This window comes from Phocoena phocoena, chromosome 15 (genome assembly GCF_963924675.1).
Source record: "Phocoena phocoena chromosome 15, mPhoPho1.1, whole genome shotgun sequence".
Lineage (NCBI taxonomy): Eukaryota > Metazoa > Chordata > Mammalia > Artiodactyla > Phocoenidae > Phocoena > Phocoena phocoena.
The window spans coordinates 62,985,943-63,004,510 of record NC_089233.1 but is presented as its reverse complement, the minus strand read 5'-3'; the positions used below and the strand labels follow the sequence as shown (position 1 = coordinate 63,004,510).

Sequence of the window (18,568 nt, the reverse complement as noted above, 5' to 3'; positions counted from 1 at the left end):
TTACCGTGTGAATAAAGCAAGGATCAGTGCCTCTTGTGGAATTAGCGCTTTTGTGCATATATATGTGTGTTTTGTTCATTTCTTTAGTGGGGAGACATGGGACTTTACAGTTTGGTGAGAGGCTGGCAATTTCAACTCCAGTTCTTAACTCCATTATCAAAACAGATTCTCTGGAATGATCCTAACTCTTTGAGATAGTCCAGTTGAGGTATTGTTTGGTTAAAATTGGATTGACTGTTGCAGACCCATTTAAGATGATGGGTTGCCCTAAGGTTACCCATTCACAATAGCATCAGCCTCTCTTTTGTCTACTATATTACCTTATACCAACCACAGCTCAGCTGGAAGGAACCTTTCCTGGAGTGACAAAGCAAAGGTCATTGAGAGTTTCTGATCAAGAGCCATGGTTATAAGGGAACCAGACCACCATTTCCAAAGTGTCTTAGGAAGCAGTGTTGAAGAGTGTTCTAATTATGCCGGGCGCGGGGTGGGATGTTCCATGGTAAAGAAGAGTTTGAGACTAAACATGTTCCGTGACTGCCTAAGTCTTTTGTATGCTGATGTGCATTTTCATAAGCACATAAACATGCAGTTATATCTGTAGTCTTTATAAAACCCTCTTGACTCCATACCTGTCCCCAGCCTCACCTACAAAAAAGCTTAAGCTTTTCCTAAGATGATCTCCTGGCTCACTCTACACTTCAGAGGTCCCTGCCCACTGCATGTCAACTGTTGTTTCCCCTCAGGCCACTGTAGGTGCTGAGAGCCGGGAGTATGCTTGTTCACTGACGTATCCCCATGCCTAGAGCAAGCAGTGCCTAGCTTGTGGATTGTAAGTGGTAGGAAGTGTTCTAGTATCTGAGTTTCTTTAAGAGGAACATCATAGACTATGCAGACTTGTAGCCCCTTCTCCCCCCAAACATTTTGCAGGCTAAGTGTTCAGAAAAAATGCTGGGCTGGGCAGCCTGGAAGAAGTACTACTGTGGTGTGTGAGGCCCCAGTTCTGACCTGGCCTCCCCAATCCATATTCTTTGCCCTGGCAATACTAAGTTTTCACATTTGAACAGAACGTTAGATTTTACAATGTGCTTTTAGAAGTTGGGCTTTATAGTATGTGGTATATAGTCTTTTTCTAACTGAGATGATGAATTTATAATTTCAAAAATTTAATTGCCATAATCCTATCAATCACCATAGAATCTTTCAGTATCAAGAACATTTTTCCAAGTTAGTATCTTTATAATTTTTAAAACTGCATAAGAGGGCTTCCCTGGTGGCGTGGTGGCTGGGAGTCCGCCTGCTGATGCAGGGGACGTGGGTTCGTGCCCCGGTCCGGGAGGATCCCACGTGCCGTGGAGCGGCTGGGCCCGTGAGCGTCTGGAGCCTGTGCTCCGCAACGGGAGAGGCCACAGCAGTGAGAGGCCCGCGTACCACCAAAAAAACAAACAAACAAAATAACTGCATAAGAGTCTATTCATGTTATGCCATAGTTTATTAAGTCAGTACCCTACTGGTGGGTTTTGCTAATTCTTGAAAATGCTATGAGTGTAGGCTCTCAACAGTCTGGAGTGGCAGTCCTCTACCATTGATTATAGCCTGTATTCTCATCCATAAAATGAGAAAATGCCTACCTCAAAGATGATGACATAGTGTATGTAAAGTTCTTAACGCAGGTCTGCCTTGCACTATCTTCTGTTGAATACATACTTCCCTTAGGGTGAATTTCCCTGGTCAGAGGGGAGGAGACTTAATGGCTGATAGTACTTGTAAGCATATTCCTTTTCCCAAAGGGTGGCCCTGCCAAGTGTACCAATCCTGAAGACTATAGGTATTGCTTCCATGTTTATGATGACGGTGGGTTTACTGACCTTGTTAGCTGTGCTTGGGGTGGTTGCCTGTCTCAGTGATCCTGATAAACCCTGCCACCCTTAGCCATAGGAGCATCAAACTCTCCCAAGGGTTTGCAACAGAGGCATAGTCCTTCAATCTTTGTCCCATTAATCATGGTGCTCTCCAGAGAAGAAGGGACCAAATACTGGGTCCCCTGTGATTGCCATGAGTCCTGTCCCTTCAAACCTTCCCTAATAGATATTCATGAACCCTTCTAATCACTGCCCCTTGATTTAAGCTTGTCTTCTGTTTTAACACAACATTTGAAGCCACTGGAGAACCAGCTGTTCTAAAGGATAAGTATTAATGGACATTCTTATTGAACACCACCATTTTAATGGACACCCAGCTGCAGATTTTCATGAGCTTTTAAATGAGCCAGGAACCAAATTAAAGCCAAAATACTACATGGGAAGTTGTTCCAAACCTAATCATATCATGCTGGGCAACATCTTCAGTATCATAAACTATTTTGGCCTCTGAGAATTATAACTGCTTCACTTTTCAGTCCCAGATATACCAATGCACTATGACAGATGCCTCTCATGTGGCCCAGAATCTGGGCTATTCTCCTTTTTTTTGGCTGCACTGCACAGCTTGCAGGATCTTAGTTCCCTGACCAGGGATTGAACGCGGGCCCCAGCAGTGAAAGGGCTGAGTCCTAACGCACTGACCACCAGGAAATTCCCTCTGGGCTATTCTTAAATAATCATTTATATAATAAATGGCTAGTACTACCAAAGTCCCTAATTTGTGTGAGGTCCTGTTCTAGGTGCTTATATATATTTATTCATTTAATAAGCACAGCAACCCTTTGAGGTAGGTATACTGTTAGCTCCATTTTACAGATGAAATGGAGACTCAGAGGATAAGCAGCTCACCCAAGGAGTCACTTAGCTGGTAAGTGGGGAGTCAGGATGCAGTTCCAGGCACTTGGGCTCCAGACCCTGTTCTCTGCCCTCCAGGAGCTTACAGTTTAGTGAAAATGACCGATGACCAAACCAGTTGTAAATATATATAATCTGTAAGAGCTGTAATAAAAGTAGCACACAGGAGGGGCCAGTGCTAACTCAGGCCAGGAAGGTGTCTGAGAAGGTGACTTCTAAGCTGAGCTATAAAGGATAAATGAGGGTTAACCAGTGGGAGAAGACAACATTCCAGGTAGAGGCAACCTCATGTGTAAAAGCACAGAAATCAGACAGTTCTCTTCACAATTAGTTCTGTGTGGCTTAAGAACAGAGGGCAGACTGGGGGAGGTATTGAGCTAGAGAGAGAAAGGAAGAGGGTCAGATCCTAAAGGGCTTACATGCTATGCTAAGGGGTCTGGAATTTACCCACTGAGCCGTGGATAACTGATTGGTGGTAAAGAGGAAAGACTGATGGGAAGTAAGTGGCAGGAAGGCTAGTTAAGAAGTTGTAAAGTCTATGTAAGAGATAAAAAGGGCTTAACTATTAAGGCAGTGGGATGAAAAACAGGTTAGAGCAAAGACATACCATGGAAATACTAACATGATTCAACATTAGGAGTGGAAGATGTTGACATGAGCAACGGGGTAGACAAACAAAAATGCCATTCTTCAAGATGCAGGACTCATGAAGACAGATAAAGATGGGGGCTGGTCAGGGCTCAACTGAGATCCTTGTGGACATCCTTGTGGACTATCAGATGGGTATCTGTGTATGTCCCCTGGCACTCCTGGGGAGGATTAAGTTAAGAGTTGGGAGATTGTGGAGGCCTGAAAGTGGAGTCTGAAGCCATAGGTTTGGTCAGCCAGGAATTTATACATAAAAATTAAAGCGGATGAAGAGATGCTGGCATAAGAGGAAGAGTCAGCAAAGCAAATTGAGTATGCAGAGGAGGAAAGCCAGGAGAGACTGTTGTCACAAGAATCGGGAGAGGAATTTCAGAGTCATTTATGACAGGGGCGTGTGGTGATCAACTGCCCAGGTTTGCAACCTGCCTCCACCCCTTCCAGGTGACAAGATTTTGGGCAAATTATTCAACCCAGAGTCTCAATTTCCCAACCTGTAACAAGGGATGAGTATCTCCAACTCTGCGGGATTGATGTGAGGGTTAAATAAGGTGATGCGATCTGTGTTAAAGAACTCAGAGCACCCAGGAAATGCTAACATATATGTTAACGTATATATGTTATATCCCTTTCCATAGATTCTGCAGAGGTAGAATATAATTAAGACAAAGGTAGATGCTGGATTGGATTGTTTGTATTTGCTCCATAATTATGTCGTTGAGCAAGTCACATGTTCCTTTTTAAAACCCTTATGTGCAAGGATGAATGAGGCAGTCTCTCACCTTAGGCAGCTCCCTGTGTGGTCAGGGAGCTGGACATTGGGGTGTGCAGGGCAGGGCACAGAGAAGACACTGAAGGTGGGGTCTGAGGAATAAGGGGGCTTATTAAAAGGGACTGGAGAGATGGGGGGCAAGACGGGGTCCAGGTCAGAAAGTGAGAATGGGTAACCCTGTCAGTTTCTGTTCAGCCTACAGAAGAGCCAAACCCATGCACTTGGCCAAACAAGACCTGGCTGCTGTACTTTTGTGGAAGGACACCCTGATCATCTGGGCTCCCACAGAGGTACACTGAGGTGGAGGTGCAGAGAGGAGTATGTGTGCACCGAGAGTCCACTGACCAGTCAGAGGAGAGACGTATCCATTCATTCATACAAGCAGGATGGCTAACTGGGCTGCCCCATGGGCCTAATCGCTAGACCAATGCACTCCTCTTGACTGCAGTAACTCATAGAGTTATTACACCAAAAAAGGCCTCCTTGCTGTTATCTTCCTTTGCCTCATTTTTATAATATTCTATTGACTTTTTCTTTGTGAGCTGCCTGAAATAACATTTTGAAACAAGGTAAGTATAAAAATAAGTAGGAAAAAAAACAGAACAGGAAATTATGGTCTTATTTTTTAAGAGAAAATCACCTGAATCTAATAAGTGCTCTAGTAAGTATTGTCATTAAAAGAATGGTTTTTTTTTTCTTTTTTCAGATGAGGAAGATGAGGCTCACAGAGGTTAAGTGACTTGCCTAAGGTCACACAACAAAAAGTCTAGATAGGAACTCAATTCAACAGGTCTTTACTCCTAACCCAGTTCCCCAAAGTAGAGCAAGCTACTTAAACCTTTGAGTCTCAGTTTGTGTTCTGGTTATCAACTGATATATAGCAAATCACTCCAAAATTTAGTGGCTTAAAGCAACAACAATCATTCGATTATTATCACTCATGGTGCTGGGCTTTGACTAGGCCAGCTGGGCAGTTCTTACTCGGTTCTCCAGACAGTGGCTGGGCTGGAGTCATCTTGAAGGCTTCCCTCACTCATGTCTTGACAGTTGATACTGGCTGTCAGCTGGAACATGTACACATGGCCTCTTCACAGCATGGTGGCTGGGTCCCAACACAGAAGTAGAAACTGCTAGTTCTTAAGAACAGGACTGGGAGACTGGCATAACAGCATCACCATCACTGTATTCTGCTGATAACATGGAGTCCCGATAAAGGGGAGAGGATATAAAGACCACCTGTCAATGGGGCCATGTTCTAGAACATCCACATTTATAAAATCTATAAAATGGTTATAATCACACAACAAAGACCTGTTTTTGTCAGCCCAAGCCCCCTTTCTTCTAGCTGTAGAACTCGTATTTTCCATTTGGGGATTTTTTCCTCCCTCCACCCTTCACAGGCCCTGTGGCCAGGCTCTGCCACCACTTAGAAGCTGCCTGAGAACACCACCAACAGAAGAAGCAGAGCTGAGGAATAGAGAAAAAGATTCCTGATGGCAGCTCCTGAACCCCCGGGTCCCACTGGGTCTGAAAATCTACGCCTGGGCTTTTAAATTTGTGAAACAGTTAACTTTCTCCTGCTTAAGCAGGTTTAAGTTCAGTTTCTATAACCTGTAACCAGAAGTTCACACTACATCCACCTAAAAGGGTGGTTGTGGAGATTAACTAAGTGTAAAATGTGCCTTTTATACAGCAGATATTCAGGAAGTGGCCACAGGTAGAGGGATTTTGATATGCCCAAAGCCAGTCAATGGCCCAACTGGGATTCAAACCCAGGACACCTGGCTCAGAATCTTTTGCCCTGCTCTACCGTCTGTATTTTTGTGGTCTCATTATATGGCCCACTGCATAGTATATATGTTATGGGACAAGATGTAACCTGGCCAGGGTTGGCTAATACCTGACAGTCACATACCCATATTTCAATTCCTTGCCCATAAAAAACATGACCAAACTATCATGTTACTATTTCCTAATAGTCTAAAAACTGCTCCAAATCTTCAAAAAGCATTCCAGCAGCTGCTACTAAATGTTTTGAATTGGCAAGTGAAATGAGGCCTGAGATAGGTTAAAAACAAATTACGGTCATAATGAGGAATTAGGCTTAGCCATACGACTTGCTTTGGCCAGTAGACCCTTACAAGCATGACACAAACAAGGAGCTTGAAGAGCACCTGCGTATCAGGGCTTACCCTGTCTTGCCTGCTAGATGCTAGGAACGTGTGGCCCAGTTGCCCCCACTGCCCAACCACTTGACAAGTGGGTGGTTATTTGGGACCAATCAGCTTCCTGACAATCTGCCAGCTCACTTCAGCCACGTGAGAGCCCAGATGAGATAAGCAGAAGAACCACCCAGCTGGCTCACAGCCCAAATTGCCCAGCTACAGAATCAAAAGCTAATAAATGTTCACTAAAGGCACTGAATTTCAGAGTGGTTTGTTATACAACTGCAATAAGGGCCATTTACTGTCCCTGTCTAGGCCAGTCCCTCACACAGATGAGGAAACTGAGACCTGGCAAGGAAAAAGACCTGCCAGAGTCACAAACCTTACTGGCAGCAGTAAAAGGGGGAAAGCATTAGCTCACAATCCAGGAAACCCATTGGCTATGATAGTCCTGCTAGGATCACAATCGATACTTAAGATCTTCAAAGTATCTAGAGGATATCAGTGCTTTGGGCAGAATCTGGTATCACATTTCTTCATGATCTCCTTTTGTTTTTCAGAGGTTGGAAAGAAAACTGAAAACTACTGAGCAATGCAATGGGAAATGTCTTTTCTGGTCCCAGACACAGGGATGACGGGCAGGTATATGCAGGCTTTTGTGGATATGAACCTCTCAAGGGCCCAACTGTGAGCTTTCTTAGCAGCTGAAGTAGTTCAGGGGCTTTTCTGGGGCGCCAGGTTGGGGAATCCCATTTTTACTCTGTCCAGGATATTTCCTGGTGCCAGGGTGATAAAACAGGGCCTCTGGGTAGGGCAGATGCTCACAACTCTGGAAAGGGTCTTCCCTGCTCTTCTCATGGCCTCTATGCCTGGCATACTAAAGAAGCCTATGGCCCATGCTGTTGTACCTGTCCCCCCAGCTCTGAAAAGTGAGTGCCTCGGTAAAGCATACTGAGTAGTCCTTGTAGAGTCTAGAAACGTTATTACAGTACAATGAGCGCACAGCACTAAGCTCTGGGGACACAGAACACAGTGCCAGACCTAGGTGTGATATTTACCAGGCACCAAAACCCCTTTGGACTTTGCCCAAGTTCCAGTCCAGGGCAGCAGTTCCCCACCTTGTACAGAGGGGAACGTGAAGACCTCCCCAGGTGTGCAAGTGGGTCAGCTAAGCTGGGCTCTGATGTCCTGGGTGTAAGGACAGATTGTAGGTTCAGGGATTGTACTGGTATGTGCCACCAAGGGCTCTTCAAGGGGATGAGACACTCCCTGTGGACCTAGCCCCTTCCTCTAGACACCCTCTTCAACTCTCCAACTCTCCAGATTGAAGTCTTTTGACCAGTTCCAAGGGGCTATTTTTCACTCCAGGTCTGGGTCTCTGACTGAAGGCCTCAGCCTCTAGCCTCTTTCCCCTTGCTGCCCAAGATCCCTCTGAAAAAACAGTGTCCTAAACCAAGACACAGAAGGGGAGGAAGTGGCGAGTTCTAGAACCATTTAGAGTTGGGAAACAGCAGACTTAGAAACTGAGGGCTGGACCTACCACTGCCTGACCAAGTGGATCAAAACCGCTTGGCACTTCTACCACGAAGTTGCTCTCATGGGCACTGGCACATCTGACCCTCCTGAACAACCCTACTGGACATTTTAATCCCCATTTTAGCCATGGAAACTAAGGCCCAGACAGATCAGTTTCAGGCACCCTAGACAATGCTCTCTCCGGCAGGGAGGAGTGAAGGAGGGAACAGAAGCGGGTGTAGCAGACCTGCTTTCTGGTTGGACAGGAGGGCCAGGGTACCTTCATGAGAAAACACAAACCATCCCATCTCAGAGCAAATTGGGATCCAATCTCTTTATTGTCAGGGTCCCCTCCCTGTGGGCCCCACCCTCCTCCAAACCTATAGAAAAACCCCAAGCCTGGGAGTGTCCTGGGGAGGGGATGCAGAGTGTAAGGAAACTCTGTTCTTTGCCCTCTGGCCTGGGCAGTGCCAACAGGGAGGGAGGGTACAGGAGAAGGGGATGCTGATAACTCCACCTGCAGAGAATGTGGCACTGGCTGGGACCCGTGAGGGAGGTGGTGCCTGCTGCCAGCTCTCCTCTGGGACCCGCTGGGGGTTGTTATCCAGGGGTGGGTGCCCTGCTTGAGGCCTGGTACAGTGTACGCCCTTCTCCTGCTGGTGGCCATTGCTCCTGTCAGACTGAGAAACACACAAAAGAGAGACTAAGGCTGAGAGGAAGAGCCCCTTCGTGCTCTTGATAACACGGGGTGGGAAGAAGAAAGAGTGGAATGGTGTTTGCTGTTTGCAAACAGAGATATGCCTGCACTCTGGCTCGGGCCTCATAACTTTCTGGCCATGAAACCTTGGGTGAATCTTCCCCTTCCCCGAGCCTCAGTTTCCTCACCTGAGTCCCCAGCACCTCTCCTGCAAACTGGCTTAACAAGGTAAAACTTAGCCTCCCAGGTAAAACAAACCACGAAGGTTGCCTAAACTTAAATGTATGGTGGAGCATCTCATAGCATGAATGTGTCATGCGTATAGACACCTCTGCTGTTTGAGGCCCTCCTCCACCCAAGCCTGTCTTACTCTGGAAACGGCCCCCAAAGGAATGGGGCAGAGTATGGGCAGAGCTGCTGTGGCCTGGTTTCCCTCTAGGGTCGGGTAGAGCAGGGTGGTAAATACCAACCAGAGAATGAGCTTTGAGGCCCACACCACTGGGTTCAAATCTAGGCTCCACCAATTACCACCTGGGGATCTTGTGAGATACGTGGCATCTCCCTGCCCCCTTCAGTGCCTCACGTTTCTACATCTGTTACACTGGCACAGTCACGACCTTGTAGGGCTGGGGTGCACAGGGCATTTCCTCCTGACAGGATCATATCCCAGCCCCTAAGTCTGGCATAATCATCACCCTCTGATGATGAGCAGCTCCCTCTCCCCACTGTGCAGAGCTGGGACTGCAGCCACAGAAGGCTCCTGGCCATTTCTCACACACCGAGGACTGCCAGCGTTCTGTGCCTCTGATAAGGGTGTTCCCTTAGACACTTCTCCCTCAATCCTCAACAGGCTCAGGTACACATCACCTCTTCCACCACACCCCTCTATGAGCCCCTGGCTCTCCAGTCCTCGTCATCCTGCTCACACTGGGTGGTAATGGTTTGTCCTCCTCCAGTAGACTCAGAGCTCTTTACAAGTGGAGACAGGCAATGTAGCTCGGAGTATTCTGAGGGAACTCCTGTTGGGTGGACCTGGTTAGCCCATCCACGGCTGCCTGCTCTGCAACCCACCAAGCCCCTACAAATGGGCATGGCAGGATGTCTGGGGACGACAGAGCCTTCATTGCTGGGCACAGCACTACCCTGCCAGGTCTACTGCACCCCTCCCCACCAGGACCCCCGTACCTGCTTACTGCAAGGCCCCATCCTCCGCATCTGTGTCCTGGCTGTGCTCCTGATAGGGAGGAGACAACAAAGGACCACATATCACTCACTGCAAGCTCTGTCCTACCCTGGGGCCCAGAGCACACATGGAGACCACACTCAGAAAGGGGGAGGGACAGCCAAAGGGAATAACTATGGGACCAGTCTAACTAAAGGCTGGCTTGGGATCCCAACAGGGTAGTCTGAAGGACCCGCAGGAGAGAAAGGACCAGTCAAGGAAGTTCTAGGTGTGCCAGGGGGCACATTCTGCATAGAAAGACCTTCTTAGGTTGGAGCAGACTGAAAGCCTAGTAGACTGGTGAGCTCCCCATCTTAGGAGCCTCGAAGCCTTCATTAGGGCCTCTATGGAGACTACTATGCCTGAAAGAGTAAGATGGGGTATCAGGCTAGGTTTAAATAAGAAGAGACAGGCTGGGCATGAGGAAGACCTCTCAACTGTTATGGCCATAAGCCTATCTGTCCTCACACCAGAACCCAGCCATGTGGAGAAAATTCACAGACCCGCGTAAGGCCAGGCTCCAATCCTGGCTCAACCTTTATTAGCTACAACGCCCCAGGCAAGCTACTTGACTCCTTTGAGTCTCAGTTTCTTCATGGTGTAAAATGTGACAAGAGTAATACTTTGCAGAGTTCAGGGCTGCTGTTAAGGTTAAATGAAGTTAAAAAGTGTGAACTACAGGGCCTGGTGCTCAGTGTTAGGTAACTGAGAACTAGGCACACAACAGACATCTTATACACTCAGAATCTGGTCTACTTTCCCACTTAATATGAGCTCCTTGCCTCAGTCTGAAGAATTCCAATAACAGAGCTCACTCCCTCTTGAGACAGCCTGTTTTCATTCTGAGGCAACAATGGCTTTTAGAAAATCCTCAGGTGGAGTAGATATCCACACTCCCCGTGGCTTCCCCAGGCAAACCCCTCGTGCTCCCTGGAACTCTGCAGACCGTGTGTGTTTGCTTGAGTCCGTGACTCTTCCCTTCTCCAACTCATGTAGAAGACAGAGTCTAGAATGGGCCTTAGGCTAGAGAGAGGTCTGCCCCAGTCCTCAGTGGGATTTCTAACTGGCAGCTGAAATAGCTAAGTACTCCCTGTTCGTTCCCCCCTCTTCCTCACAGGACTAGAATCCCTGGGAAGGAAGGAGGGAGCTCATAGGGCAGCCAACCAGCTCAGAGGTTCCCGTTCTCCCTGCAGCCCTCCTGCAACCAAGCGTGCAAAGTCCAGTCCCAGTCCCAATTCCCCCTGCCCCCCACCGCATGCCCTCACCAGCTCTTCCTCGCTGTGTGTTAGCAGCCCCTCCTCATCACCGTCGTCTCGAGCCTTTGCTTCTCCCTGGGGCATGGCTGCCTCAGCAGCTGTGTCCTCTTGGGGGGCCGGTGGCCGGCTGCTGCCACCACTACTGCCACTGCCACTGCCGATGGCGCTGCCACTGCCACTGCCACTCTCGCCCTTCTTTTTGCCATCTTCAGGCGGAAGCGGGGGATGAGGGGAATAAAAATCAACCTGGGGCAGCTGCCCGGGGTAGCACCTTAGCGTAACCTAGGCCTCAGCACAGTGGGTCCAGGTGGGATTGGAGGCCACAGTCCCTCTCTGCCCCATGCACTGTCCTCCCCACACTCTGCCCTGTGCCCCTGGCCACTGATCTGGGCAGGGACCCTTGGAAGCTGACCTGGATTGGACTTCTGCGCCTCGGCAATCTGCTCCAAGCGACCCAGCAAGGCATCGATGTTGGACTTGATCTGGGTCAGCTCTGTCTTGATGGTACGCAGCTCACTGCTCTTTACTGAGAGTGGAGGGAGTACAGGGATGTCACCTAAGGGCTGGGAGCTTGACACTAACACAAGACCCTAGCCCCATTCTGTCAACTAGGAAGACAGGCCAGTGGCAGAAACTATCCTTGTCCACGGTCTTTTTCTGGCCAGGGAAAAGGCCTGAGCTGCCTGTGGCTTCCCCTGAGACTTTCTGGAGGCCCTTCTGAACCTGGATCTCCCCCACCATCCCCGACCCCTCCAACTCTGAAAGGGACTGGGGATGGATAAGAATGGAGGTGTGTGGTGTGTACCTCTGTGTGCACCTGAGCAAGCATGTGTCTTTGCTTATGTTAGAGAGTGGTATCTGTCTTTCAAGGTGTGTAAATGTGAGTGTTTTACAATCAGATTTCCTGGGTGCCTGACCACGTGTGCACACCAGAATGAATGTGGAGTAGCGAGCCTGTGTGGACCTGTCCTTGTGCTTACTAAAGGAAAGATGACACCATTTCCTCACTGGGCTCCACGTCACAGCACTGGGCTCTGCCTAACCCAAGACCCTCCTCCACAAATGTCGGTCTTTTCCTCTTAGAAATGCATGAAAATACTCACTTGGTTGTATTAGAGCTGCAGAACTGTGGGAGATTTGTTCCTTTATCTATTTTCCAATGTAAAAAAATGTAATTCTATTATTTTGCTAATGACAAAAATAAAAATTACCTAGGAAGAAGATATAGTCACTCACACTTGATCTTGGCTGAGCCGGTGGTGGTGATGGCTGTGGAGCGCGCAAAGAGCTTGACAGGTATGGTGGTTTTGACACGTCGGACCAAGGGGACTGTGACCCGGGGTCGCTTCACAGGGACTGCTCTGGGCACTGGCACTGGTGACAGGCGGCCCCGATAGTCGAAGAGCCTGTGAGAGCAAACAGGCCAGAGGCTGCAGCATGGCCTGTGGCCACCAGAAGGCACTGTGACCCTAGACCAACACATGTAGGGCTGGTGAAGGGCTGGGTAGCCTATACTACATACCTCATCCTGCTCCCAGTTAGATCCTGAGGGTGAAGAGGAAGGGCTTTCTGGACCTCAGTGACCTTACTACATCCACTTTTCCTACCATTCAAGCTGGGTAAGAGCAGGGGAGGTGACAGGTGGTAATGGTTATAGCCCCATTCAACAGAGGAGCAAACTGACAACAGCCCCAGAAAGACTTCCCTAGATCACCCTGACACCCAGTCCTGCTCTATTACCTGACCTACTTCTGCTCAGTCAACTGTACCCCGAGCTCTGGTCAGAGTTTGCAAATCTCCCTAAAGCAGTACAAATCCCCAGCTGGAAACAGAGAGGTGAGGGAGTGAGAGTCAATCCCTAAGCCTGCCTAAGCCTCAGTTTTCCCATCTGCCTAGTGAAGATGGCTACCCCAAATTCTGTGCCCCCCACATCCCCCAAGGCTGCCGTGAGGGTAGAGCATGAGAGAACTTGGTTAAAAACACACGTTAGAAGGTGTGATAGGTGAAGGGCCAGGGTACCGAGACCCTCAACTCAGGGGCCTATGACCTCAGAGGCATGAGGCTGGAGTCCAAGCCCCTTTCCTCATTCTGGGCCCCCAGTCACCCCATCCTTCTCACTCGACTTTGGAGATGGAGGGGCAGGGGGCCCAGTGGAGTATCAAGGTTAGGCAGCTCCGTCAGACCCTCTATACCAGACAGTATGCTGTACCCCCAACGCCATCACCCAGCCCTTTCCAGGAGGGCTTCTCTTCCTGATCAGGCAGAAACTCAGTAAGCCAAGTAGGGGTTTCTCCCACTGCTGCTGCTGCTACCACCTTTCTGCATGGAACAGCAGCCACAGGGGTATACTATGGGATCACTTCCCTGATGACAGCCAGGTTACCTGCCATCACTAGGCAATTCAATGCCCCATGCCTTGGTACTCCTTTGTTTAGGGAGCCCCTGCCCTGGGGTGGTGATGGCTGGAGATGGAGAGTCTCTGGGAATGGACCCAGTCCCAGACCCTGCATTTCTGCCCCTAAGGGGAGGGGGCGGCTCTGGCCTTGGTCAGAATCACTGAACCACAGAATCCCAGAGCTGGAAGAGCCCTGAGGGATCACTTGGTACAAGCCCATTTCAGAGTGGGAGGGGATTTGCCCAAAGTTGTGTACTCTATTCAGTGGCAGAGCTGAGATTAGCACCCAGGTCTTCTGATTCCCAGGCTAGGGCACTTTCCACTACATTGCACTGTCTCCTGAAACCACTCACAGGTGAGAAAACTGAGGCTCAGAGAGGTCTGTTCTTCTGGGACAGCCTGGGGCAGGCTGAGAGGGAGGGAGGGAGGGAGGGCGAGAAGCAGGAAGGAGGAGAAGCTTGGGCCAGCCCCCACCCTGATTTCCACAAGAATGTGGCTGGTGCCATGGATGCTGGGGTCTGGGTAGGTTTGGGGGTGGGCCACAGCCTACCAGGGACTAATTCAGACCTCCAAAGGACTGCTGGCCTCTTGGCTATAAACATAAGGCTAAGAAGCTCAGACTGAGCTCTGAGGTTCCTTCAGCTGGCTGGGCACCTCAGAGAGGTAAGGAAACTGAACAGCAGAAGTGTGAGGGCTCAAATTCCCTGCACCTGGCCCTGTACTTGTTTTGTATTCCAACTTGCTACATTTATAGGTCCCCTGGCTGTCCAGTCACATTGAGTCCCACCCCAGGATTAGTAAGGGGAGGGGCGGTCAGAGAGTTGGGAGACAGTGTGGGCTGGGGAGAGCTCTGGCCTGGGCACCTATAGAACTGGACCCTAGTCCCAGCTCTGCCACTAACTTGCAGAGCAGCCTTGGGCAGATGCCTGTCCACAACTCTGGGCTTCAGTTCCCACTTGGAGGACTGAGTGGGCTGCACCAGCAATCTCTCAGGACCCTTCCAGCTTGGCTGTTTCATGCCTGGGCACGCCCCTCCCCCGCTCACCTGGCGTAGAAGTCGTCCCGGTAGTAATCATAGTCAAAGCTGTAGCCACTGGGGAAACAAAGGGGAGAGGGCCGGGGCTTAGAGACGGCCACTCAGCCCACTCTTCGCAGGCCCTCATCTCCAAACACCTCCCCAAATTCTAGGCTTGGCATACCGTCACCACCAGTGTTCACTCCCTCTGTGGAAAGAGGAACCAATCCCACCCAGAGACAGACAAACAAGACAGAGCGCCCCACCTGTATATGGCAGATGCTGCTCTCTTTAGCCCCTTGGGTCTGTTGGGCTTTGGCTCTCCAGCCATGTTGATGTCTGTATGGAGGGAGAAGGCAGAGTCAGATGCTGACAGGATATCAGCACCCATACAAATATCACCCTCATGCACACGTGCAGCAATTTATGTGTTTACATGAGATACACATGGACTTCACTCACTAACATGGACAACAGATATCTTCACAAATTAGACCCATACCCACACATCACATGCATATAGTTGTTTATACATTCAGATACATGCATGCATGCTCACAATCACACACACACACGCGGCCATGGACATCAAGTTATATGCCTTCTCAAGTACACTCACATAAATGCATACATCAGACACACATCCTCACACATACGTTCACATATCCAGGAAATAAGATCACACACTCTCAACTACACTCAGACGTGGCTCCAACATCCTATACTTAACTGCCCATATGCAAATGAGCCAATGCACATTTACACAAACCTTCTACCAAACATCTTTATGCCTACAGCAGAGTTCAGCAAATGTTAGGACCTCAATAAATATTTGGTAAATGAATACATGAATATCTGCTTACACACTCAAGTATATTCTGATACACACATAACTCTACATATATACATGTAAGTAAAGCATGTGTCCACATATTCTCCACATGTTCAGTTACATCCACATACCACATATTCAGGGATACATATCCTTCTCAAACATACATAAATATACCGAAGTATGTGAACATATACAAACACTATACAGGCTCCAAGGTAGGCCTCCAGCACGGCCACATCTCATGTACATAACACTGAGACCAAGAGCACCTGCTTCACCTTATGCTCCCAGCCCCTCCTCCTGGCTCTCAGAAAGGGTTCTAACCTAAGCCAAATGCAGCCCAATGTAAGAGGCTGTGCTAGTCCACTCTGTTCCCCTTCTCTGGGGAATCTGCATTTTAACTGGAACGCTTACACTGTGAAAGCAGGGACAGAAGTGTTTTCCTGAAACTTCTAAAATTTTCCCATACAGGCACTGATCTTATAGTGGGTGACGGTTGGAGAAGACAGAAAAGAGGATTAAGAGGGAAGCTAAAGAATGCAGGTCAGCACCTGCCCAGGAGAAATCCAGGGGCAGGGCCATGGAGAGATGCTTACCCAGGGTCTGCCCAGCCAGCACCCGCCCATTCTCTCCCAGCACAGCTGCCCGGGCATGGCGCTCATTGGCATACTGGACAAAGGCATAGCCCTTGTGCACAGAACAGCCGGCCACACGGCCATACTTGGAGAAGATGGTCTCCACATCAGACTTCTTCACCACAGCTGTGTTGAGGTTTCCGATGAAAACCCGAGAGTTGATGGATTTGGGGTCATTCTTGTTGGTTACGTTACTTGTCTGGATCTTCAAGGACATGGTGGCCACCTGAAGAAAGAAAGCCACTGTGAGGCTGGGAAGCCGGGTTGGGCTCAAGGGCTGCCCATGGCCCACAACCTGACTAAACTGGATTGCTTTGTGCCTTCCTACACACACACCCCTACAGCATCCAGCTTCCCCATTTTTGTTCATTTCACTGGCTGCTGACCTCATATAGGTGCTTTACATATGTTCTGTCGTTTGGTACTGACATGATAAGCAGAATTAGGACATTTTATAAGGGAGGAAATGCAAAGTCAGAGGTCACAATGCTAGTGAATAACAGGACAGGGATTTGAACCCTGATCTGCTTGACTCAATTCTTCTCTTTTAATTGAGGTTACACATTGGTTTATAACATTACATAAGTTTCATATTGACTCCAGTTCTTTCAAATCCACTCTTTCTTTAATGTTCATCTCAAATGCTACCCCTTGCAGGATCTAAAGTTGAAGATCTTCCACAGCTTTTCTTCTGTTCCTTCAATGTAGAACCATGGTAAAGAGGTCACATGGTAAATGCAAGTAATGTATGCTCTAAAACAGCTTCATATTAAGAAAATTGCTCAGTCTGATCCAGACATGGACCATGACTGTCTTTATTAGAACCAGCCATTTCGAAAAAAATGAGCTAAACCTCACTGAGCATTCACTGTGAGCTAAGGGTAGCATGCAATATTGAATAATTCCAAGACTCCATGAGTTCGACAGATAAGTGGATAAATTAGATGTGGCCCATATATACAATGGAATATTACTCAGCCATAAAAAGGAACTAAATTGAGTTATTTGTAGTGAGGTGGATGGACCTACAGTCTCTCATACAGAGTGAAGTAAATCAGAAAGAGAAAAACAAATACTGTATGCTAACGCATATATATGGAATCTAGAAAAATGGCACTGATAAACCTAGTGGCAAGGCAGGAATAAAGATGCAGACATAAGAGAATGGACTTGAGGACACAGCAGGGAAGCAGAGGCTGGGACGAAGTGAGAAAGTAGCACTGACATACATACACTACCAAATGTAAAATGGATGGCTGCATAGCACAGGGAGATCAGCTCGGTGCTTTGTGATGACTTACGAGGGAGGGGATATGGGGACATATGTATATTTATAGCTGATTTACCTCGTTGTACAGCAGAAAACTAACACAACACTGTAAAGCAATTATACTCCAATAAAGATGTAAAAAAAAAAAAGACTCCATGAGTGTTATCATTATCCTTCATATTTTACCAAAACCAGACTCCAACAAGTTCATTAACTTGCCAGGAACAGGCATTCAAACCCAGGTCGTTGGTCCCTAAAGCCCATTTCTACTAAATTTATCACTCTCCTTCCCAGAGCTAAATCCACTTTAAATACAGTTGACCCTTGAACAACACAGGTTTCAACTGCATGGGTCCACTTTTATGCAAATACTTTTCAACAGTAAATACAATACTGAATGGTTCCCATGGTTGGTTGAATCCACGGATGCTGAAGAACAAGGGGCTGACTGTAAGTTATACTCGAATTAACCCCTGCATTGTTCAAGGGTCAACTGTACTACAGTAAGTCAGCATATTTATCTGAGAATTGTTTTTAATAAATTAATTTTTTAGAGTTATCCATTTTACACTTACTATTCAAATTCTGTCTCCTTTGCTTAGAGATGATACTATACTTGCTCTTTGCTCTCTATACTCAGGCAATGTTTTTTACCCCAAAGGGCTGTACAACTCTCTCCTACTCCCCTTCCTGGACAGGTTATAATCTGGGCACAGGCTCCAAAGGGAAAGGGAAAAGGAAGCTCAATTTCAGTAGAAAAGGCCTACGTAAGCCTTGGCATTTATACTTCCTGGCCATCTTCTGCTCACCGGCATGGGTTGGTGCAACTCCCTTTTGGAACACTCCTATCTTAAAACCTGACCCTAGAGCTATTGCAGAAGGTGCTGAAGAACCACTAGGCAGTATGCATAAAAACTCTCATCAGCTTAGGCTAACCATAAACACCTGCCTATTTACCTAATATTTTAGGGCATAGGGGGTTTCAAATTTTTAGTGAATTAGAGAAGAGCTGAGTATAAGCTGGGATATCTGTATCTTTTGTCCCACTAGGTTTTAAAGACCCTTTTCTCCTCAATCCTCCAGCTTAGAAGTTAGCACTTTCTGACCAGCAGATGGTACTGTTTGCAAGGAAACCATATGCTGGACCTGAGAACGATTCTGGGGAAGAACCTGCTCCTATTATGGGCTTGCAGTAGCAGGGATACTACTCAAGTGTGTGTCAGCGCAGGTAAAGGCTGAGGGCTGAGAGGGCACTGATACTGATGAAGGAGCTGGTGCCAGTTCTGGAGCTGGTGTGGGAAGACAGACTCTTCTGTTACTCAGTTTGCCTTTGAATCCAATCATCAACATTTATAAAGCAGTGAGGGAC

At 48.0% G+C, this 18,568-nt stretch overlaps 2 protein-coding genes across 3 annotated transcripts in view; both read right to left on the bottom strand.

Moving 5' to 3' along the window:
- Positions 1–5,555, bottom strand: part of ASIP (agouti signaling protein) — a 221,067-nt gene extending 215,512 nt beyond the window's left edge. The window contains exon 1 of the mRNA XM_065893682.1: positions 5,176–5,555. The gene's annotated coding sequence lies outside the window, so the exon portion shown is untranslated. The remainder of the gene's footprint in view (positions 1–5,175) is intronic.
- Positions 5,556–8,195: 2,640 nt separating this feature from the next.
- The window catches only part of RALY (RALY heterogeneous nuclear ribonucleoprotein), a 42,660-nt gene continuing 32,287 nt past the window's right edge, over positions 8,196–18,568 (bottom strand). The window contains exons 2-8 of one of the 2 annotated variants that reach the window (XM_065891849.1): positions 15,891–16,155; positions 14,726–14,798; positions 12,286–12,455; positions 11,462–11,575; positions 11,059–11,255; positions 9,757–9,805; positions 8,196–8,554 (exon numbers count right to left, since the gene is read on the bottom strand). In XM_065891849.1, the coding sequence (XP_065747921.1) occupies positions 9,761–9,805; positions 11,059–11,255; positions 11,462–11,575; positions 12,286–12,455; positions 14,726–14,798; positions 15,891–16,146 (855 nt within the window). In that variant the 5' untranslated portion in view covers positions 16,147–16,155 and the 3' untranslated portion in view covers positions 8,196–8,554; positions 9,757–9,760. Of the gene's footprint in view, positions 8,555–9,756; positions 9,806–11,058; positions 11,256–11,461; positions 11,576–12,285; positions 12,456–14,489; positions 14,538–14,725; positions 14,799–15,890; positions 16,156–18,568 lie in introns of those variants that run through there. The other variant, XM_065891848.1, reaches the window with a different exon arrangement.